Here is an 18,149-nt window from a genome sequence, read left to right as displayed (position 1 = left end):
GGAAAAAACACCTTTGCTATTCCTGCATCTGTGCATTAATCCCAAAGATGCCTTTTAATTGGTTCTGCTGGAGTCACATGTCCATTCCTGGGCCAACTTCTGTTGCCGGGGGATGGGTTGTGCTATTGGTTCCAGCCTAGGTCACATGCTTAGTTCTGTGCTGGCCTTGGGCTGCAGCACTGTCGTTGACAGTCTCTCAAGGACCAGATAGAGGAGAGGAATTTCCCAAAGGAATATGGGGAACTTATCGAAGAAAAAGGATACAGCAAAGTGCTGGACAGACAAAAAAGGTATCCACTGTTTGACTTACTGGGCGCCTTCTGGTTGTATTTGAACGTCACTGACATCTCCTCTCTCTGTCCGGGCAAAGGCAAAGCAGGTGAAAGCAGGAGGTCTGTGCAGGAAGCAGCCAACTGTCCAGTGGAACCTTGGAATACAGCGTCTATGTATGGGGGAGGTGGGAATCAAAATTGAAAAGGTAGAGCACAAGCACAGAAAACCTTGAGTGTTGGGAGATGAAATTTGGATGTTAGTCCATAGGCTAAAATTTTGGAGACAGGATGGTAAATATATGAAAGTTGTGCCTTAGGAAGATAATTTGAAGACAGGATACGGGCTAACTGGCAGAGAGAAGGGACTAGAGCAAGGTTACCAGTTAGGCAACTGTTGCAATTTCCCAGAAATGACTATTTTAGGAATAAAAAGTCAGACAAAGATACCAGATAGATTGGAAATGGAACCCTCTCTTCTGCCTGGTAGAGAATATAAGACATTTAACTTTTAGCATGAAAATGAGTGCAACAGGGGCCGGCCCTGTGGCGCAGCAGTTAAGTGCATGTGTTCCACTTTGACGGCCTGGGGTTCACCGATTGGGATCCCAGGTGTGGACATGGCACCGCTTGGCAAGCCATGCTGTGGCAGGTGTCCCACATATAAAGTAGAGGAAGATGGGACAGATGTTAGCTCAGGGCCAGTCTTCCTCAGCAGAAAGAGGAGGATTGGCAGCAGATGTTAGCTCGGGGCTAATCTTCCTCAAAAAAAAGAAAGAAAAAAAATGAATGCAACAGGGAGATGCTTACCAATGCGTTAGGGGCTTTGTTAATCTAAAGGTTGCTTCCTGCCCCCACAAATTGATTCAATTTTGGCGTCCTCTTAAAGTAAATCCTTAATACAGAAGTTTTTGGTTTATTCAATGACTGTCCTAAAGTTTTAGCATACAGCTTCTAATAATTATAATCCCATACCTTACTTTTGGACAGTGGTTATAGCTTCCACATATTTTATCTCTTTTTACTCATAACACTGTGTGATAGGTACTCTCAGTTTATGAGCAAGAAAACTGAGACCCAAATAGTTTTGAGAAATTGCTCAAGGTCCCACAACCAGTATGTGACAGAGCCGGGATTCAGTCCCTAGGCTTGCCAACACCAAATTCAAGGTCTTGCCTTCAAGCCTATCACTTCAAGTTTCACTGGTCTCCTGTCCTTATTCTAGTATTGACCTGGCGCCAGGCCAGAGAGGACCGCCAGACCCTCTTGATACAAACGAATATCTCCAAGGCCAGCCTAAAATGGGCTTCAGGGGACCTGGGGACAGGCGGGCAAGAAGGAAATAACAGGGAAGATGGGAAATGTAATTCTTGCCAGATGCTATCCCATAAATGGACACTTATCTTTATACTTCTGAATGTCAAAAATGTAGAAAAATTGGGGACTTTTGTGAGTGCCACCAAATGACCAATTCTTAAGCACGCGTAACATAGACTTTGTGATTTATGAAATTCCTTCCTGTCATGCTTGTTCCCCGTTTAACGAGTTAGAGGATTGTGCCTTGGTAAGAGCAACACGGGGCAAGGGCCACCTGAGATGAAGGCAGGGAGAGGCACGTGAGAGTCCATCTAAAACGTTCATGTATGATTTGAGTACGAGAAAAAAATAAAAATATGCACACACAAATTTCATCTAAGCATTTTTTTCCACTCAAAAGTCTTGAGCTGACTATTGTTTTTTGTTATCATCCTAACTGACAGATTTGGCAAAGCAAGGTAGCTGAAGCCCAGAGACAAGCTGCTGGTTTTTCATAGGCCTTAGAAATCCCTAGAAGTCATCAAAGTTAAAGAATGGGCTAGCAATGAAAACCTGACATGCCTTTCTTTTTAGGCAACCAATGAAGCACAGATGTTCTACTCCTCCCTGGAGCACAGCCTTGAGGGGAAGCGCAGAAAGCCCAGGAAACACGATCCTTATTTGCCAGACAAGGTTGAAGATGAGCAGTTACACGCGACGGATGCCAGCCTTTCTATGACTGCTTTGGTTGATAGTTTTGCACCTGAGGACCAGGAAGAAGAGGAAAACATCCATGATGATCCCATCAGGCTGTTCGGATTGATTCGTGCGAAGAAAGAACCTATGAACTAGCTGGACTCTGATCTAGCTCAATGATTCAGCTCTTATTGGAGATCTTTGTCAAAGAAAATGAAATTCCCATATGACACACTGTGATTTAGCTGGGTGACAGCCTGATCGTTTGTTGGTGAGATGGTGACTTTCCTCTTATCCAGAGTGTCCGTTTGTACACGCCAAATGTAATGCCAGGAAAATTAGTTATGTGAATTCACTTAAAAATGCCTAAGTAGCAAAATGCAAAATAAAATCTAGTTTGCAAATTGAGCCTGATAATGAATAAAGTCACAACTTCACGGACAATACTTAAAACTCAATGAAATAAAACAAAAAAAAATTTTAAGAAAAGCTGTGTTCTGGAACATGTTGAAAGAAAAATAAAAGTCAACTTTTTAAAAACATTTCTTCTTTTTCATCAATGTGAAACACTCCATAATTGGAAGAAATTTCTGATTGAAGGCGTGGGAGACATTCAAATATATTTCTAAGAGAAGTGGGATAATCTTCTTAAGAAATACTTTTCTCAAATGGAAATATCTTTATTAGTTTTAAAAATTGTTATAAAATTAGCGCATGCTCCTTGTTACAATAAACAAGTATCAAAAAGAATTTAGATATTCAACTAGCCAGAGATAATCACTATGAGCAACTTTCTATATATCCTTCTAGATATTTTTCTGGGTATGCCAGTGTATATACATTAGTTGTTTCTTTTTTTTTTTTTTACCAAAAATAGGGGATGATAACCTTATACATATTATTTAAACTTTTCTCACCTAACAATATATTCTGAATTTATTTTCACTGTTATTTTCAACTATAACTAAATGCAGTTATATGCTGTCATTTAACGCCTGCAGAGCATCTCGTTAATGACTCAGAATTTATTTAAATAATTTTAAAGTACATTTAGCTCATTTCCAATTTCTGTTTCTTGCTTTTACAAATAATATTGTCATGAGAATGCATCTGCGCGTGTGTTTGGGTGCTTGTCTAACTACTTCTTTAGGCTAAACGCCTAGGAAAGGAACTGCGGCTTTAAAAGGTGTATACTGTGAGTCTCTAGAACACGCATTGCTGAAAGGTCAAGAGTTTGGTCAAAGTGTGTGTCCAATTTAAATTCTGATAAATGCTCCTAAATTCTCCTCCAAAAAGTTATTTAAAAAAAAGTTCTGTTATCTTTGTCCATTTGGAATAGGACTTTTAATTGAGTCTCAAATCCTCACTGACTGAGACAATAGTACATGTCAACCATCAGTGCTGGCCTCTCTCTAGAGCTTAGTGGATTCTGTTCACTCTCTTCAACTCTTTGTTGAGCTCCTGCTGTAGTGTGGCACTAAGTTGGACACTGGTGTACAATCGTGAGGGAAACAGACAGAGACCCTGCCTCCACTGAAATTACAGACGAGTGGAACAGTTGAATATCAGGTTAACAAAGAAAAGGGCAGCTACCAGTAAAAAAAATACTATTAAGAAAATAGAAGAATGAAAAATAATGATGGGGAAAGGGCATCTCTGAAGAGGAAATTTTAATTCTGAGAACTGAACAATGAGAAGGAGCCACCCCTGCAAAGAGAGAGGAAGGAAGAGCACATTGCTGTATAAGAATTCGATCCATATTTGGAAATACCTACTTTTGTCAATAACTCCTATCCATTATGAATCTGTATAAAATTAAATGCCAATGCCAAAGTAAAATATTTGAAGTTATCCACAATGCCATAGGAAACACACAAAAATATTAATATCTAAGGGTAGAAGAAAAGGAATTAGTTTTCTGATTCTAGAGAAGAGGCAAAAACCACAAGAAATAATAATTAATTAAGAATTATATGTTGACTTTGTTTTAATTTTCAAATTAAAATAAAATCTCTGCTTTTATATGTGTTTATATTATGTTAGATTTCTATGCATGCTATGGCTGAGTAAAAATAAAGTCTGATTGTATTTTTGGCAGTTATTTTTTCCTATAACGATTCCATGTCATTCACTTACAGTGTATTTACCCAGCCCCTAGAAATATTTGAATTTTTTGTGTCTGGTTTGTATCATTTGAATTCCATTCAATAATATTTTAAGTTTTCTTTTTTTTGAGGAAGATTAGCCCTGAGCTAACTACTGCCAATCCTCCTCTTTTTGCTGAGGAAGACTGGCCCTGAGCTAACATCTGTGCCCATCTTCCTCTACTTTATATGTGGGATGCCTACCACAGCATGGCATGCCAAGCAGTGCCATGTCTGCACCTGAGATCTCAACCGGGGGAACCCTGGGCTGCCGAGAAGAGGAATGTGAGAACCTAACCACTGCTCCACCGGGCTGGACCCTATTTTAAGTTTTATGCATCAAATGTATCTGGTAATTGGGAATGTTTAACCACAAAATTGAATTCTCTAATAGATAAAAGGCTATTCAAGTTATTTCCTGTTGAGTGAATTTGGTAGTTCATGTTGTTCAAGAAATTTGTCCCTCTCATCAAAGTTGTTAAACTTATTGACATAAAGTTGCTCAGAATATTCCCATATTATCCTTTGAATATCTGTAGTGTCTGTAGTGATTTCACCCCTCTTTGATAGTGGTAATTTGTTTCCTGTTTTCCTGATCTGTCCTGTTAGAGGTTTATCAATTTTATTGATTTACTCAAGGAACCAATTATTGTTTACATAGTTTTTCTATTGTTTTTACACTTTCTGTTCCTTTGCTTTGCCCTCTGATCTATACTACATCCTTTCTTCAAGCTATTATGTGTTCTGCTTGTTCTTCTTTTAGCTTCTTATGGTGGAGGCTGAGGTCATTAATATGAGACTATCTTCTTGTCCAAAATAGGCATTTAATTTCATAAGTTTCCCACAAAATTTAATATATTGTATTTTCATTTTCATTCATTTCAAATATTTCCAATTTCCCTTTGACCCATGGGTTATTTAGAAGTTGTCATTTGGTTTCCAAATGTTGGCGGGTTTTCCAGATCTCTTTCTGTTATTGATTTCTAGTTTAATTCCATTGTGGTCAGAGAACATATGACTTGAATCCTTTTAAATTTATTGAGCCTTCCTTTACTGCCCAGAATAGTCTATCTTGGTGAATGATGGTGTGTACTGGAAAAGAATGCGCACTCTATTGTTGTTGAGTAGATTGTTCTATGAATGGGAAGTAGGTCAATTTGGTTGATAGAGCTCTTCAAGTCTATATCCTCACTGGTTTTGCCTCTTTGTTCTATCAATTATTGAGAGAGGAATGGTACATTTGTCTATTTTTTTGTGAAATTCCATCAGTTTTTGCTTCATATATTTTGAAGTTCTATTATTAGGTGCATGAACGTTTAGAAATGTTGTTTTCTTGATGAACCGATCACTTTATCATTATGAAATACCCCTTTTTATCTTTGGTAGTATTATTTTCTCTGAAATGTACTTTGTCTAATATTAATATTGTCACTCCAGTTGTCTTTTGATTAATGTTAGCATATCTTTTTATATCCTTACTAAACTTATTTATATCTTTTTATATCCTTTTTAAACTTATTTACATCTTTATATTTAAAACACATTTTTTAAAAAAATTTTTAAAATTTTTGTTTTTTTGGATGTACATCATATTTCAAATTCTGTATACATTACATCATGTTCACCACCCGAACACTAATTATAGTGCATCCCCTCACATGTGACCCTAACCACCCCTTTTGCCTGCCCCCCTCCCCCCTTCCCCAATGGTAACCACCAGTCCAATCTCCAATGCTATGTGTTTTTTTTTTTTTGTCGTTTTTATCTTCTACTTATGAGTGAGATCATATGGTATTTGACTTTCTCCCTCTGACTTATTTCACTCAGCATAATACCCTCAAGGTCCATCCATGTTGTCACAAATGGCTGGATTTCATCATTTCCTATGGCTGAGTAGTAGTCCATCGTATATAAATACCACATCTTCTTTATCCATTCGTCCCTTGATGGGCACCTAGGTTGCTTCCAAGTCTTGGCTATTGTGTATAATGCCGCAATGAACGTAGGGGTGCAAGTATCTTTATGCCTTTGTGTAAAACGCATTATTTGTAGGCAGCATATAGTTTGTTTTGCTTTTTTTCATCCAATCTGAAAATCCCTGCCATTTACTTAGGGTGTTTAGATCATTTTATTTTATTTTTTGAAGATTGGCTTCTGAGCTAACATCTGTTGCTGATCTTCTTTTCTTCTTCTTCTTCTCCCCAAAGCCTCCCAGTACATAGTTGTATATTCTAGTTGCAGGTCCTTCTGGTTGTGTTATGTGGGACACCGCCTCAGCATGACCTGATGAGCGGCGTCATGTCCATGCCCAGGATCCAAACTGGAGAAACCCTGGGCCACTGAAGTAGAGTGCGCGAACTTAACCATTTGGCCACAGGGCCAGCCCCCTAGATCATTTTCATTTAATGCAATGATTGACATTTTTGGATTCAAAGCAAGACTCTTGACTTCTCTTTTCTATTTGTCCCATCTGTTCTTCATTCATTTTTTCCTCTTTTTATGACTTCTTCTAGATTACATAACTATTTGTTTATGATTCTATTTATCTTCACTCTTGGATTGTTAGTTATGTCTATGCTGTGTTATTTTAGTGATTGCTTAGGGTTTACAATAAACATCTTTAGCTGAGCATAGTCTGCATTCAAATGGTAGAATATACTATGCTGCTTTGGTATAGTCTAAGAACCTTAAAACAGTGTACTTCTATTTCTCCCCTCCTGGCCTTTGTGCTCTGGCTTTTATTTATTTTATATGTTGTTATTGTTTCTATCCTTAAAACAGTGTACTTCTATTTCTCCCCTCCTGGCCTTTGTGCTCTGGCTTTTATTTATTTTATATGTTGTTATTGTTTCTATTGTCTTTGTGTCTTTAAAAGGCCAATGATCTTTTAAAAGATTTAAATAACAATAAAAAATGTCTCATGTTTATCCCCATAGTTAACATTTCCAAACTCTCCAATTCTTTGTGTAGATCCAGGCTTCCATCTAGTACCATTATTCTTCAGTTTAAAGGACTTCCTTTAACGTTTATTTTAGCTCAAGTCTGCTAGTGATGAACTTCCTCAGCTTTTATGCATCTGAAAAAGTCTTTATTTGCCTTCATTTTTGAAAGATATTTTCACTGAGTAAAACATTTCAAGATTGAGTTTGACTGTGTTTCTTTCAGTGATTTGAAGATACTTCTTCACTGTCTTCTCAGTTGCATTGTTTCTGAAGAAAAATTTGGTGTCGTACTTGTCTTTGTCCCTCTGTGTGCTGTTTCTTATTTTTCTCTGATTGCATTAAGATTTTCTTTATCACTGGTTTTAAACAATGGGCCTTAGCATAGGTTTGTTTGTTTGTTTTAATATGTCTTTTGTTTAGAGATTGTTGAACTTGAATCTGTGTTTATAGTTTTCATCAAATTTTGGGAAAAAATGACCAATATTTCTTTAAATATTTTCTCTGTATCCCTCCATTTTCAAGTTCTTCAATTACTTGCAAGTTAGCTCACATTTCACTGATCTGTTTATTTTAGTCTTTTTTTCTGTGTTTCATTTGGATAGTTTCTCTTATTATGTCTTCAACGTCACTAATCTTTCCTTCAAAAATGTTTATCTGCCAGTAATTCCACACAGGTATTTTTAATTTCAGACAATTTAGTTTTTAATCTCTGTATATTCAGCATGAGTACTTTTTTTTTTTTTCATCTTTCATGTCTCTATCAAGCATGTTTAATCTTTCCTCTAATTTCTTGAACATATTGAACAGAGTTAGAACAATGTTCTAATGTCTTTATCAGTTTTCTCACGTGTGCACTGGTCAGTCATCAGCTGAATTCTCGGGGGACGCGTCACACCTCTCCAGAGTTCCCTCTCTACGCTGCTCTCTCCTCTCTGGTACTCTACCTTCTTGGCTCTCTTGACCTGGAGCTTCACCTCCTCAGTTCAGGAGATCAGTGGACAGTACCTACATTCCTTCAACCTGATCTAAGGCCTGAAAACATCCTCCAGGCAAAGCTAGGGCAAGAGTAGGGTTCACCTCATTCATTTCCCAGCTTTCAGGGATCACTGTCCTTCATTGCCTGATGTTCAATGCCTTGAATGCCATTGTCTCATGTATTTTCCTGGGCTTTAGTTGTTGAAGGTGGGAAGGAATATATCCAAGTGAGGGTGTAAATCCAAGATGTTACTCCTTCTTGGCCAGAAGCACAAGTCCAAGCCCCTCGTACCACTTTAGTGTAACTTTACAATATGTTTTTAGTGTAATTCAGTGTAATTCTGTAACCTAACCAGGACTCCCCCTCAAATGTTAATTAATAAGCTATGAATTACTGACAATTATGCAAGTACTAAGGGAATATTTATACATCACCTGTGGCAGTTCTCAAAGCTTATGTCCCAGAAGTAATATCATTATAAAGTTTCACATATCAACTGGAAAAAATGTACAGAGGGAAATAATGAGAAAATTTTTGACTAGAAAACAGATGAATTCCAAAGCCTTCAGGTTTTCACTGAGAATGTCTTAAGGTTCCAAAAAGTTTAACTCAAATCTCAAGAATAGTAGCACTAATTCATTTTTCTTTAGTATTAAAGGGCTTATTTCTGGCAGAGAGGAGGGTTATTTGCTTTGGAACATGTTAAATCTCTCTCTAAGACTTTGCCTTCACTTGCTCAACACAACACACAATTTATATTAAGACACTAAAAACAGGAAACATCAAAATTTAGAAAGAAAGAAGACAAATTCAACAGAGGTGCACTCCTAATGCTGCCTGCCCTTCCTTCAACCCCTTCTGAAGGAAACTGCCCTACTTGCTCACAGCTCCCATCACCTAAGACGTCATGGCTGACTGGATCAGAAAAGGGTATCTGAGTCAAGACAGTCCATTCATCTCCTGGACCAATCTATATACAGGAGATTGGACAGTGATCAGTGGGGACAGAGCCAAAAGGATGCCATAAAATAGAATTTGGGGCCTTGGGGAGTAAGGTGCAATTACAAGGGGCAGAAACTAAGAGTAAGCACAAGGAAATAGTTGGTAGAAAATGGAGTTCAAGACTTCATAACTAATCAGACTAATCAGATAACCATCATAGTGATAACAATATTTATTAAGAACTTGCTAAGTGCAAGACACTGGGCTAAGTGCTTATCTGTATGCCTAGTTTAATCACATAAAACCCTAAAAGATGGATGTTACTATAATCCCAATCTTACAGATGAGAAAAACCAAAGCTGCTGGAGATTAACTTGCCCAATATTGCACTAATAAATCACAGACTCAGGATGTGAACAGGCACCCTAAGTCCAGAGCTGGCTCTATAGAGTAGCTGGTCCCTTCAGTTGGTTCCAAGCACCTTGGGTCCCAGTTTTTGGATTGTCCTTACACCCTACCTCTTTAATCATAATAATCTCTCTCTGCTTTAAATAGACTGGGTTTCTGTTATTTAAAATCAAAAGACTGCAACTGGGTTTCTATTACTTAAAATCAAAAGAGGCTAACTAAAACAAATTGAAAAAAGTATTTCTTACAAATGCCTAAAATACTAAGAGCTTCTCTAGTTTAGGACAAAACCAAATATAAATCCACTTAAATGACAGTCCGTTGCTTTCAATAAACACTAAGCCATCTATCAGAAAATCTTTATATAAAAGTGTTTTTGCAGGTGAGTATTTAATAATGCCACTTTATTTAAAATGCCTTAGCTTCACTTTATCAGTCTTCCATCCCAATTGTAGAGGTCATCACTCCAGTGACTTCAGATACCAAAGTCATGTTCACTCTCCATAAAAAACTCCAAACTAACTGACAAAAATAATTCCAATGTTAAAGCTAAAACCTAATTTTGTGCCCAATTTTGTCTGTGGGGGCTGAAAGTTGTCTTATTTAGAATTAGAGAAACATTTGTTATTTAAACCAAAATGGAAAGAGAATGGAATAAGAGCCTTAATCAGGAGTGTCCTTGGCCACCTCTGATGCAATGACAGCCCTCTTAACATGTCAGTATCCATCATAAAACTTGAGAGTTAGTAGAGGTTTGGTTTTGTTCTGTTTTCATCTAAGTTGATTGACAATAGTTGGCAGATTACTTTTAAAAATTGATCCAAGGGGCTGGCCCAGTGGCGCATCAATTAAGTGCACACGTTCCGCTTTGGTGGGCCAGGGTTCACCGGTTCAGATCCCCGGGTGCGGATCTCCTCACTGCTGGGCACTTTATATGTGGCAGGTGTCCCACATATAAAGTGGAGGAAGTTGAGCATGGATGTTAGTTCAGGGCCAGTCTTCCTCAGCAAAAAGAGGAGGATTGGCAGCGGGTGTTAGCTCAGGGCTAATCTTCCTCAAAAAGAAAAAAAAAAAATTGATCCAAGTGGGGCCTAATTTTAAAAGCACCATAAACTTTTTAGCCTAAACGTTTGTTCACTATCCTCTTGTGTGGGCCTTTTCTTGAGTAGGTTTGGGATGGGAGTTCCACGCCACCTTTCTTATATAAATCTCACTTCCCATAAAACGCTGCTTATAGCCTCGGTTTTAGTTTCTTTAACTAAAAGACTTCAAAAGATTTGTGATGAAGTCTAATGCAGAATCTTTCTAGATTTTTGGGTATTCTTCCAAGACTTTTATAGGTATTTAAATTGATGTCTATAATTGGCAGCAATTTTTAAGCAAGTTATGTTTGTTGATTCTTGGCAGAGCACTGAACTTAATTATCATAGAAAAAGCTCTATCCACATCATACTTCATTAGGACATATAACAGTTATCTTACGAAACTACAATAACAAGTATAGCTATTATAATTGAGTTTAGAGGTGAACTCCACTGACGCTTGAGAAGTATACAGCGCTGGTGGTGGATGAAATTCAGGTTATAGGAAGGTAGTCTACTGGCCTGATTGTTTTTCATACTGTGGTCAGGCGGCAGTATGTTTGCAGAAGGAAAGGAGAGTGGCTCACGTATGAGGAGGTCAGTTAAATCTACTTCACAAATCCAAGTCAACATTCCAGGATGAATTTTGAGAACACTGGAAGGGTCTCCCACACCCACAAAATCTTTCCCTTGCGAGCAATAGTAGTACCCGAAATTCTACCGATAGAAAGATTAAGCTTTGAGTTAGACACTACTGCATTTTTGTAGTCTTTCTTCCAAGAACTGAGAGAGAGAAAACTATTAAGCCAACTGGGGCGCATTGCCAGTTGTCTCCAATTTCAATTCTCCCATTCTTCCCCAGTACAAAGTCTTGATTTTTAACTGGGGACCAAGGTGGCCTTAACGTTCCCCTCAGCTTGACAAACTTTAGACAGATTTGTTCCTGACTGCAGGCCCCTGACCTCCCTTTTCCTAGAGTATTTACTTTAAAATATTTGTAAAATATTTCTCTGCCCCCGTTAAAATGTATATAAATTTCCTTAAAAGACTCTTGCCAGTTTGATGACCTAGGGAATGTCTTTCTCAAGGACTTGGGAACCACCTCTTTGAAATGTAAGCATCAAAGGGAGATAGGGCCACTATTTCCCAGTCTTCTTAGGAGGGTAGAAGCCTCATTTCAGTGGGTACCTAGCTCCAAGTAGTAAAAGTGCCTCTTGTCAAGGAGATAGGAGAAACTTGACTTTTCCTTTGGGTAAGGTCAATTTTCAAACACAGGCGGCCCAAGCTTACCTCCACCACAGCCCTTAAAGCTCTCCAGTCCTTTGTTCTGGTGGAGTTAAGTCTCTCTCCTCTATTGCAATAGCCTTGAGTAAAGTCTTCTTTGCCTGTTTAACTTTGTCCAGTACAATTGACACCAGATGCACAGCTGCTGGAACAATGTTCCCCTTGAAGCATGGTGTGGCCTTCTTTGGCCCTCGTTCCCTCTAGCCGGAATAAAGACATGATGACTGAATTTGAGCAGCCATATTAGATCACAGGATGGAAGCCATGGGCTGAGGATGGCAAAGAAACAAGATAAGAAGAGCCTAAGTCCCTCCACATGGACAGTCACTCCAACCTTGGACCAGCTCTCTCCAGCTTCTTTAACTTGAGAGAGAAATTTCTTTTTCATTTAAGCCCTTGTTATTTGAGTTTTCTGCTACTTGTGTGTGGGCCTAATGGAACTAATACATCCACAAGTATCTTTGTTTGATTTTTCAGTTAACTTTTCTCCAAGAGGTAATAAGTAGTGCTAAAACAGTGTCATTTGGGGTGAGGTGGGGCTGGCAGAGTGAGATCCATTGGTGTTTTTTTCACGTACTGAATCTGCTCCATACCACTCAGAATATTCTTAGAGATTTTTTAAAAAACCAATTTTCAGGAATATGAATATTGAAATTTCTTACAAATGTATAAACTTGTTTCTTCTCCATTAAAATTTAGAATATTTTATGTATGACTATGAAAACTACATTTACCTACAGTTATCAGTCATTATGTTTGCAAGTTCGGAGGAAATACCATCAAAAGAATAAAAGTGTGCTTTAAGGAGATCACTGAAAAGAAAGTACTTAGCAAGAAATTTACAGATATTTTAAATCGTCTTAAACAATCTGTTTTTTGAAAGACTAGCAATTAGTCCCTCGGTTATTTACACTTCATCCACTCTCTAAGTCTTACTATCAAATTGTTAGGAAAATATCACTTGCAGTATTTTTGCTTGCCAGGTTGATATCAGTCTGATATAGTTCACTCAACCAAACAGGTCCTCCAGCAAAGATGTAAATCAAGTGGTCTGCAGAGTTCAACTCGGAGACAGGTTAGAGGAAAAGAACGGAGGAGTGGGGCGGTGGGATTCTAACCAGGGGGCAGGTCTGCAGCCTCGTTGCATTACAGGGGGACTCAAGAGAGCAAGGAAACGTGCTTCTCTGGCCAGGAGTGCTGCCTGTCCCTGTTCTGTAAGTTTTTAAAGCTTTGATTACCTTAAGAAAAGAATACTGTGCCTGTGTCTGTTGACATCTTTTTGTCACCACTCTGTGACAATTGCACATTCCTCATTTGCAAAATCAGAATGTGGAAGATTAATGCCATCTGCATCTTCTTTCATTGTTAGTAAGTAAAATCTCATTCATCCTCTATTCCACTTCTGCAAATAAAAATGAGATCTCCCGCCTGCTTTTCACTTTTTATGCTAAGTAATGAAGTTAACAGAGACTCACCCTTAAAAAGTAGAAGTCTTCACAACTAACAATAGGAATCTAAAAGAAATGAAGAGACATCCCCTCTCTCCTGAAGCTACAGAGCTAGAGAGAGCTTTCTGCATCATAAAACACACTCGAACAGTCTAATTTGATAAGGTATTAAATTGACAACATTCACAAGAATATGAATCTTGTTTCCAATGCAATAAGGAGACTTGTGTGAATATTCATAACTGTTACCAACTTGTACTGTTCTATTAATATAAATTTGTCCTTGGAAGTATCATTTGAAGACAAGACTCTTGTAAGACTTTGAAGACTTTAGAGATCGTTGCCATGTCCTGTAACAATAACTGAAAGAAACTTGCAATTATGATTACCTTGCTTAACATGGTAATATTACTGTGACATCCTAGTGTTTTTAAACAATATGCTGTAAATACCTGTAATATTAGTAGGTCCTATCAGAAAAGAATCCCTGGCATTTTCTAATTCCCTGACAGGCACACAGAAAAATTTAAAGCCTATGACTGCAAGCTTTCTTGTTTTAACAAGGAGGTTGAGTCTACTAACTTATCAGGAAAAATATTCACAAATATTGTGAAAATGTAAGAATAATCCACTTACATGCTTCCTAAAAGTAATATATCCAAAACATAAAGATATGAAAGTTGAAAATGAAAAGATGAAGAAATATAATGGCAAATAACATAGGAGAAAGCTGACATAGCTATATGAATGTTAGGTAAAATTGACATGAAAACAGAAAACAACACTAGAAATAAAGAGCATTACTGAACTTACTAAACTTAATATTTACTAGGAGCATTTAACAATTGTCATTTGTATGTACTCAATACCATATATAAAGGCAAAAGTTACAGAAATACAAAGAGAAAATATAAAATTAAGAGACAAATGCAGCTTTCTCTGTAATTAATAGATTAACATGCAAAGAAATTAATAAGGATTTGGAAAATTTAGAAAACACAGTTAACATTGACCCAATGTAAATCTTATAAGCTGCTGCACTCTGGCCAACTGTGAAGGGGTCAGAAGTCGCCCAGATCTTCATTCCCTCTGTCCTCAGGAGCACTGACAGCGGTGAGGTATTTTGAGCCTCATAGATCGGTCTCATCTGACCTCAAGTAACTTCATTCATTTACCCCAGCAAGATGTGATGTAAAAATTTTGGGGAAGAACCAAGGGAAAGGACTTGCATAGGAGAACATATTCCGTACCTGGGCATTATTTTCAAGAACTCATGGAAGATTTATGAAAATTATTGACCACATTCTAAGCCCTACACTAAGCTCAACATATGTCAAAGAATCAGAATAACACATAGTCCTTCACAAATAAATTGTTGGAAATTAATTTTTTAAAAGTAAGTAAAAATTCCATAAATTTGGAAATTGTTAAAACATATTTTTAAATAACCCATGGATAAAAGAAATAATAATTAAAGTTAAAACTCAACTGTAATTCCACCTATTTGTGGATTACAGTTAAGTGATATGTATAAGAACGTATAATCTTCTTTGCTTATGTTAGAAAAAAGTAGAGTGAAAACTGAAGTGTTAAATATCAATTGTAAAAAGTTGGAAAGTAAACATCAATAAGTCTAAACAGGGAGAGAAAACAAATAGAGGTAAGAGTGGCAATTATTTAAGTAGAAAAAGAAAAAAAATACAATTAACAAAGCCAAAGTTGATTCTTTGAAAGGCATAGTACTGTCAAACTTCTAGCTCAGTGGTCCACAACTGACAGCGATTTTGCTTGCCTCCTCCCCCGGCCTTTCCCGGGGCACATTTGTCTGGAGACATATTGCGATTGGAGATGCAGCCTGGGATGAGGGGTGCTACTGGCCGGTGGAGGCCAGGGATGCTGCTAAGCATCCTACAATGCCTACAGGACACCTCCCCCGTAACAAAGAATTTTCTGACCCAAAATGTCAAGGTTGAGAAAGCCTGTCTAGACAGATGAATTAAGAACAGAGGGAAGCCATTAGTAAACAATATTAGGAATGAAAAAGGGGTCATACCCACAAATGCAGAAAGAGATTAAGAAAGATAAGAATATTATTAACAAATATATGCAAAAGTGGGTAGACATTTAGATAAAAAGCATAAATTCCTAGAAAAATAAAAATTATCGGAAGTTACTCAAGAAAAAAACAGAAAAACTAAAAGGATCTATAACAGTTAAAGAAATTCATTCAATAGTTTACAATCTTCCTACTGAGAACAGGTCCTCTCCTACACTGCTGGTAAAGGGAGCAACACAGCACACAATAGAGGGTGATTTGGGAGTATTTATAAAAATCACAAATTCATTTGCTCTTTGACACAGCACTCTCGTTTTCAAGAATTCATTCTATAGATACATTGATATATATATGTCGACGAGAATAATCCATAACCAATCTGTAAATGAAAATTTGGGTGAGTTTATTCTGAGCTGAAATCTGAGGACCATGGCCCAGGGCCTTTCTTCCCAAAGGAAGAAAGGGCACCAAAGAAATGAGGTGTACAGAGTGGTTATATACCCCCAAAGAGGGTGCTTTACATAGGATTGAAATGTCCCTCCCACAATAGTCACAAGATTGCCCTGTCTGCACAGTGCTTGATGGACACAGCAGGTTTTGGGTCTGCTATCTTGGTGGGCGTAGCAGGAGGCAAGTCTATTGTCTCGAGCTGGGCGGTCACAGGTGAGCGCAGCAATCAGTTTCTAGCCTAAGGAAAGATACTTAATCCTTAAGGAGACGCCAACATTGGGAGTGGGAGGGAAGTTGCACCTTTATCTCAAGGGCCTTTTGCTCTTGCCATAGGGAAAATCTAAAGCAGACATACAATGCATGCTCAACAGCCACGGTCAGGCCCTTTTGGAAAGACTAGGTCAGGCCGAATTAGGTTTATACCAAATGGCTTCCTCATATTCTCCGATATATTCTATTGCTTGCCATTTTTATTTGTCATATATGAAAAGATATTTCTACGTGGCATGTATTGCAGCATTATTTGCAATAGGAGAAGTCTGAAAACAATGGGAATCTTGTTAAACGAACTCTGGTACAGCCACTAAATGGACTATTATGAGGCCATAAAGAAGAATGAGGACATGCTGTATACATTGATGTGGAAATGTCTCCAGGATATATGCTGAAAAACTTGAAAAAGCACAGTGTATAACGGGTATAATGTACGCTGCCCTTTGTGTAAGAAAGTCGGGGGTGAAGGAGGGAGAATATACGCATATTTGTATTTACTATTTAGACCGTCTATACTACAATGGTGCACTAATGTTTTCAAAAAGCGATTGATTTTACATTGTCTTATTTGAAGAGCAGCACTCCTTTGGAGTAGACAAAGAATAAACTGAAGAGTGGGAAAGGTTAGTATTTTCTGCAGGATCATGTAGTTGTCACCTGTTATTGCCTGCAAAGACTCGTATTTAAGACTCTCCGCTCTACTCAGAAACACCAAGCCAGACAGACAGGATTCCTCTTGCAGAAATAAATCACACCAGGGACTTTCTTATCACTGCCCTGCTTTCCAGCCTTCCAATTTTATACTAGAGAATTGATATTAAGTAAGCCTTTCTTGATCGAGGAAAGATGTCAGAAGAGAAGACTGAGTATTATAATGTGAAACGAGAAATAGAATTCATTCATACATGTATTTGCTTTTGTCAAAATTTAATTGCTTGCCTACAATGTGGCAGGTACGGTTGTAGGCACTGAGGTCATAAAGGGGAATGGATCACACATTCTCTGCCCTCCAGAAGCTCTGGTGCTTCATTCCAGTACCATCTAGTCTGCATCACTGAATGACGTCTAAGAGTCAGGTCCTTCATTAGCAGAAGTTGGCGGAGTTGCATTCGTCTCTCATTCTGGCTTCTGGGCAACTTGCTGTTTCATTTCTCAAGAGTTTTTAGCCTCGAGGTGCTATTAGAGCCGGAGGGAAGAAGAGGGACAGGCCAAAATAGAGAGCACAACCTCTTTCAAGGCTTTTGTTTAGTGATTGTCCCAGATTCGCCATGCTTCAGATGGCTCTGAGAGTAAATGCACTAAATATTAGCAAAGCAATATAACAAAACTGACTTTTTAAATGCTGACATTGTTGCCTCCTGATTATTTTGTTTGGCTGCTGTTTATCAATATAAGCTGTACAAAATGATACAAATTTCTGTCTTGAAATTTTTATTGGCCTCATTTTCTGTCAGGAATAATTAAACAAGCAAAGATAATTGGGCAAACGAAGATGAAAAAAGCACGGTAAACGCTTGTCATTCTATTCTCATCAGCCGATAATTCATCCAGCTCAAACACGCTTCTATTTAATCTCCCTCCTTTCAATTTGGGTAATGCCACGCTCTAATCAGGGGAATTAACAGCTTACTCAATTATAAAGGAATGTTCTGTAAGGTAGGAGAACAGGAAAAGCTGAGCTATCTGTATGTGCATTTTGCCTAAAAGCATCTGCTCGTGTGTCACCCACAAAAGGCACTCTCTGGCACTTCCTTTGGAGGTGTTCAATCAAAGTAAATAAATATTTGCTTAAGAATCCATACCTTGTGTTCAATAAGGAAAAGGAAGTGATTCTGAAGAGAAGGGAAAAGAAAGACTCTGCTGAAATTTGAAATTGACCCCCT

The 18,149-nt window shown here is 37.9% G+C and overlaps 1 protein-coding gene across 1 annotated transcript in view; it reads left to right on the top strand.

Annotated features, from left to right (window-relative positions):
• The window catches only part of TRAT1 (T cell receptor associated transmembrane adaptor 1), a 33,961-nt gene extending 31,158 nt beyond the window's left edge, over positions 1-2,803 (top strand). Inside the window, exon 6 of the mRNA XM_008530847.2 lies at positions 2,160-2,803. Coding sequence (XP_008529069.1) covers positions 2,160-2,417 — 258 coding nt within the window. The 3' untranslated portion in view covers positions 2,418-2,803. The remainder of the gene's footprint in view (positions 1-2,159) is intronic.
• The last annotated feature ends 15,346 nt before the right edge of the window (positions 2,804-18,149 follow it).

This window comes from Equus przewalskii, chromosome 18, assembly GCF_037783145.1.
Source record: "Equus przewalskii isolate Varuska chromosome 18, EquPr2, whole genome shotgun sequence".
Classification (NCBI taxonomy): Eukaryota; Metazoa; Chordata; class Mammalia; order Perissodactyla; family Equidae; genus Equus; species Equus przewalskii.
Note: the sequence above shows the minus strand (reverse complement) of the source record. Positions and strands in the feature narration are given on the sequence as shown.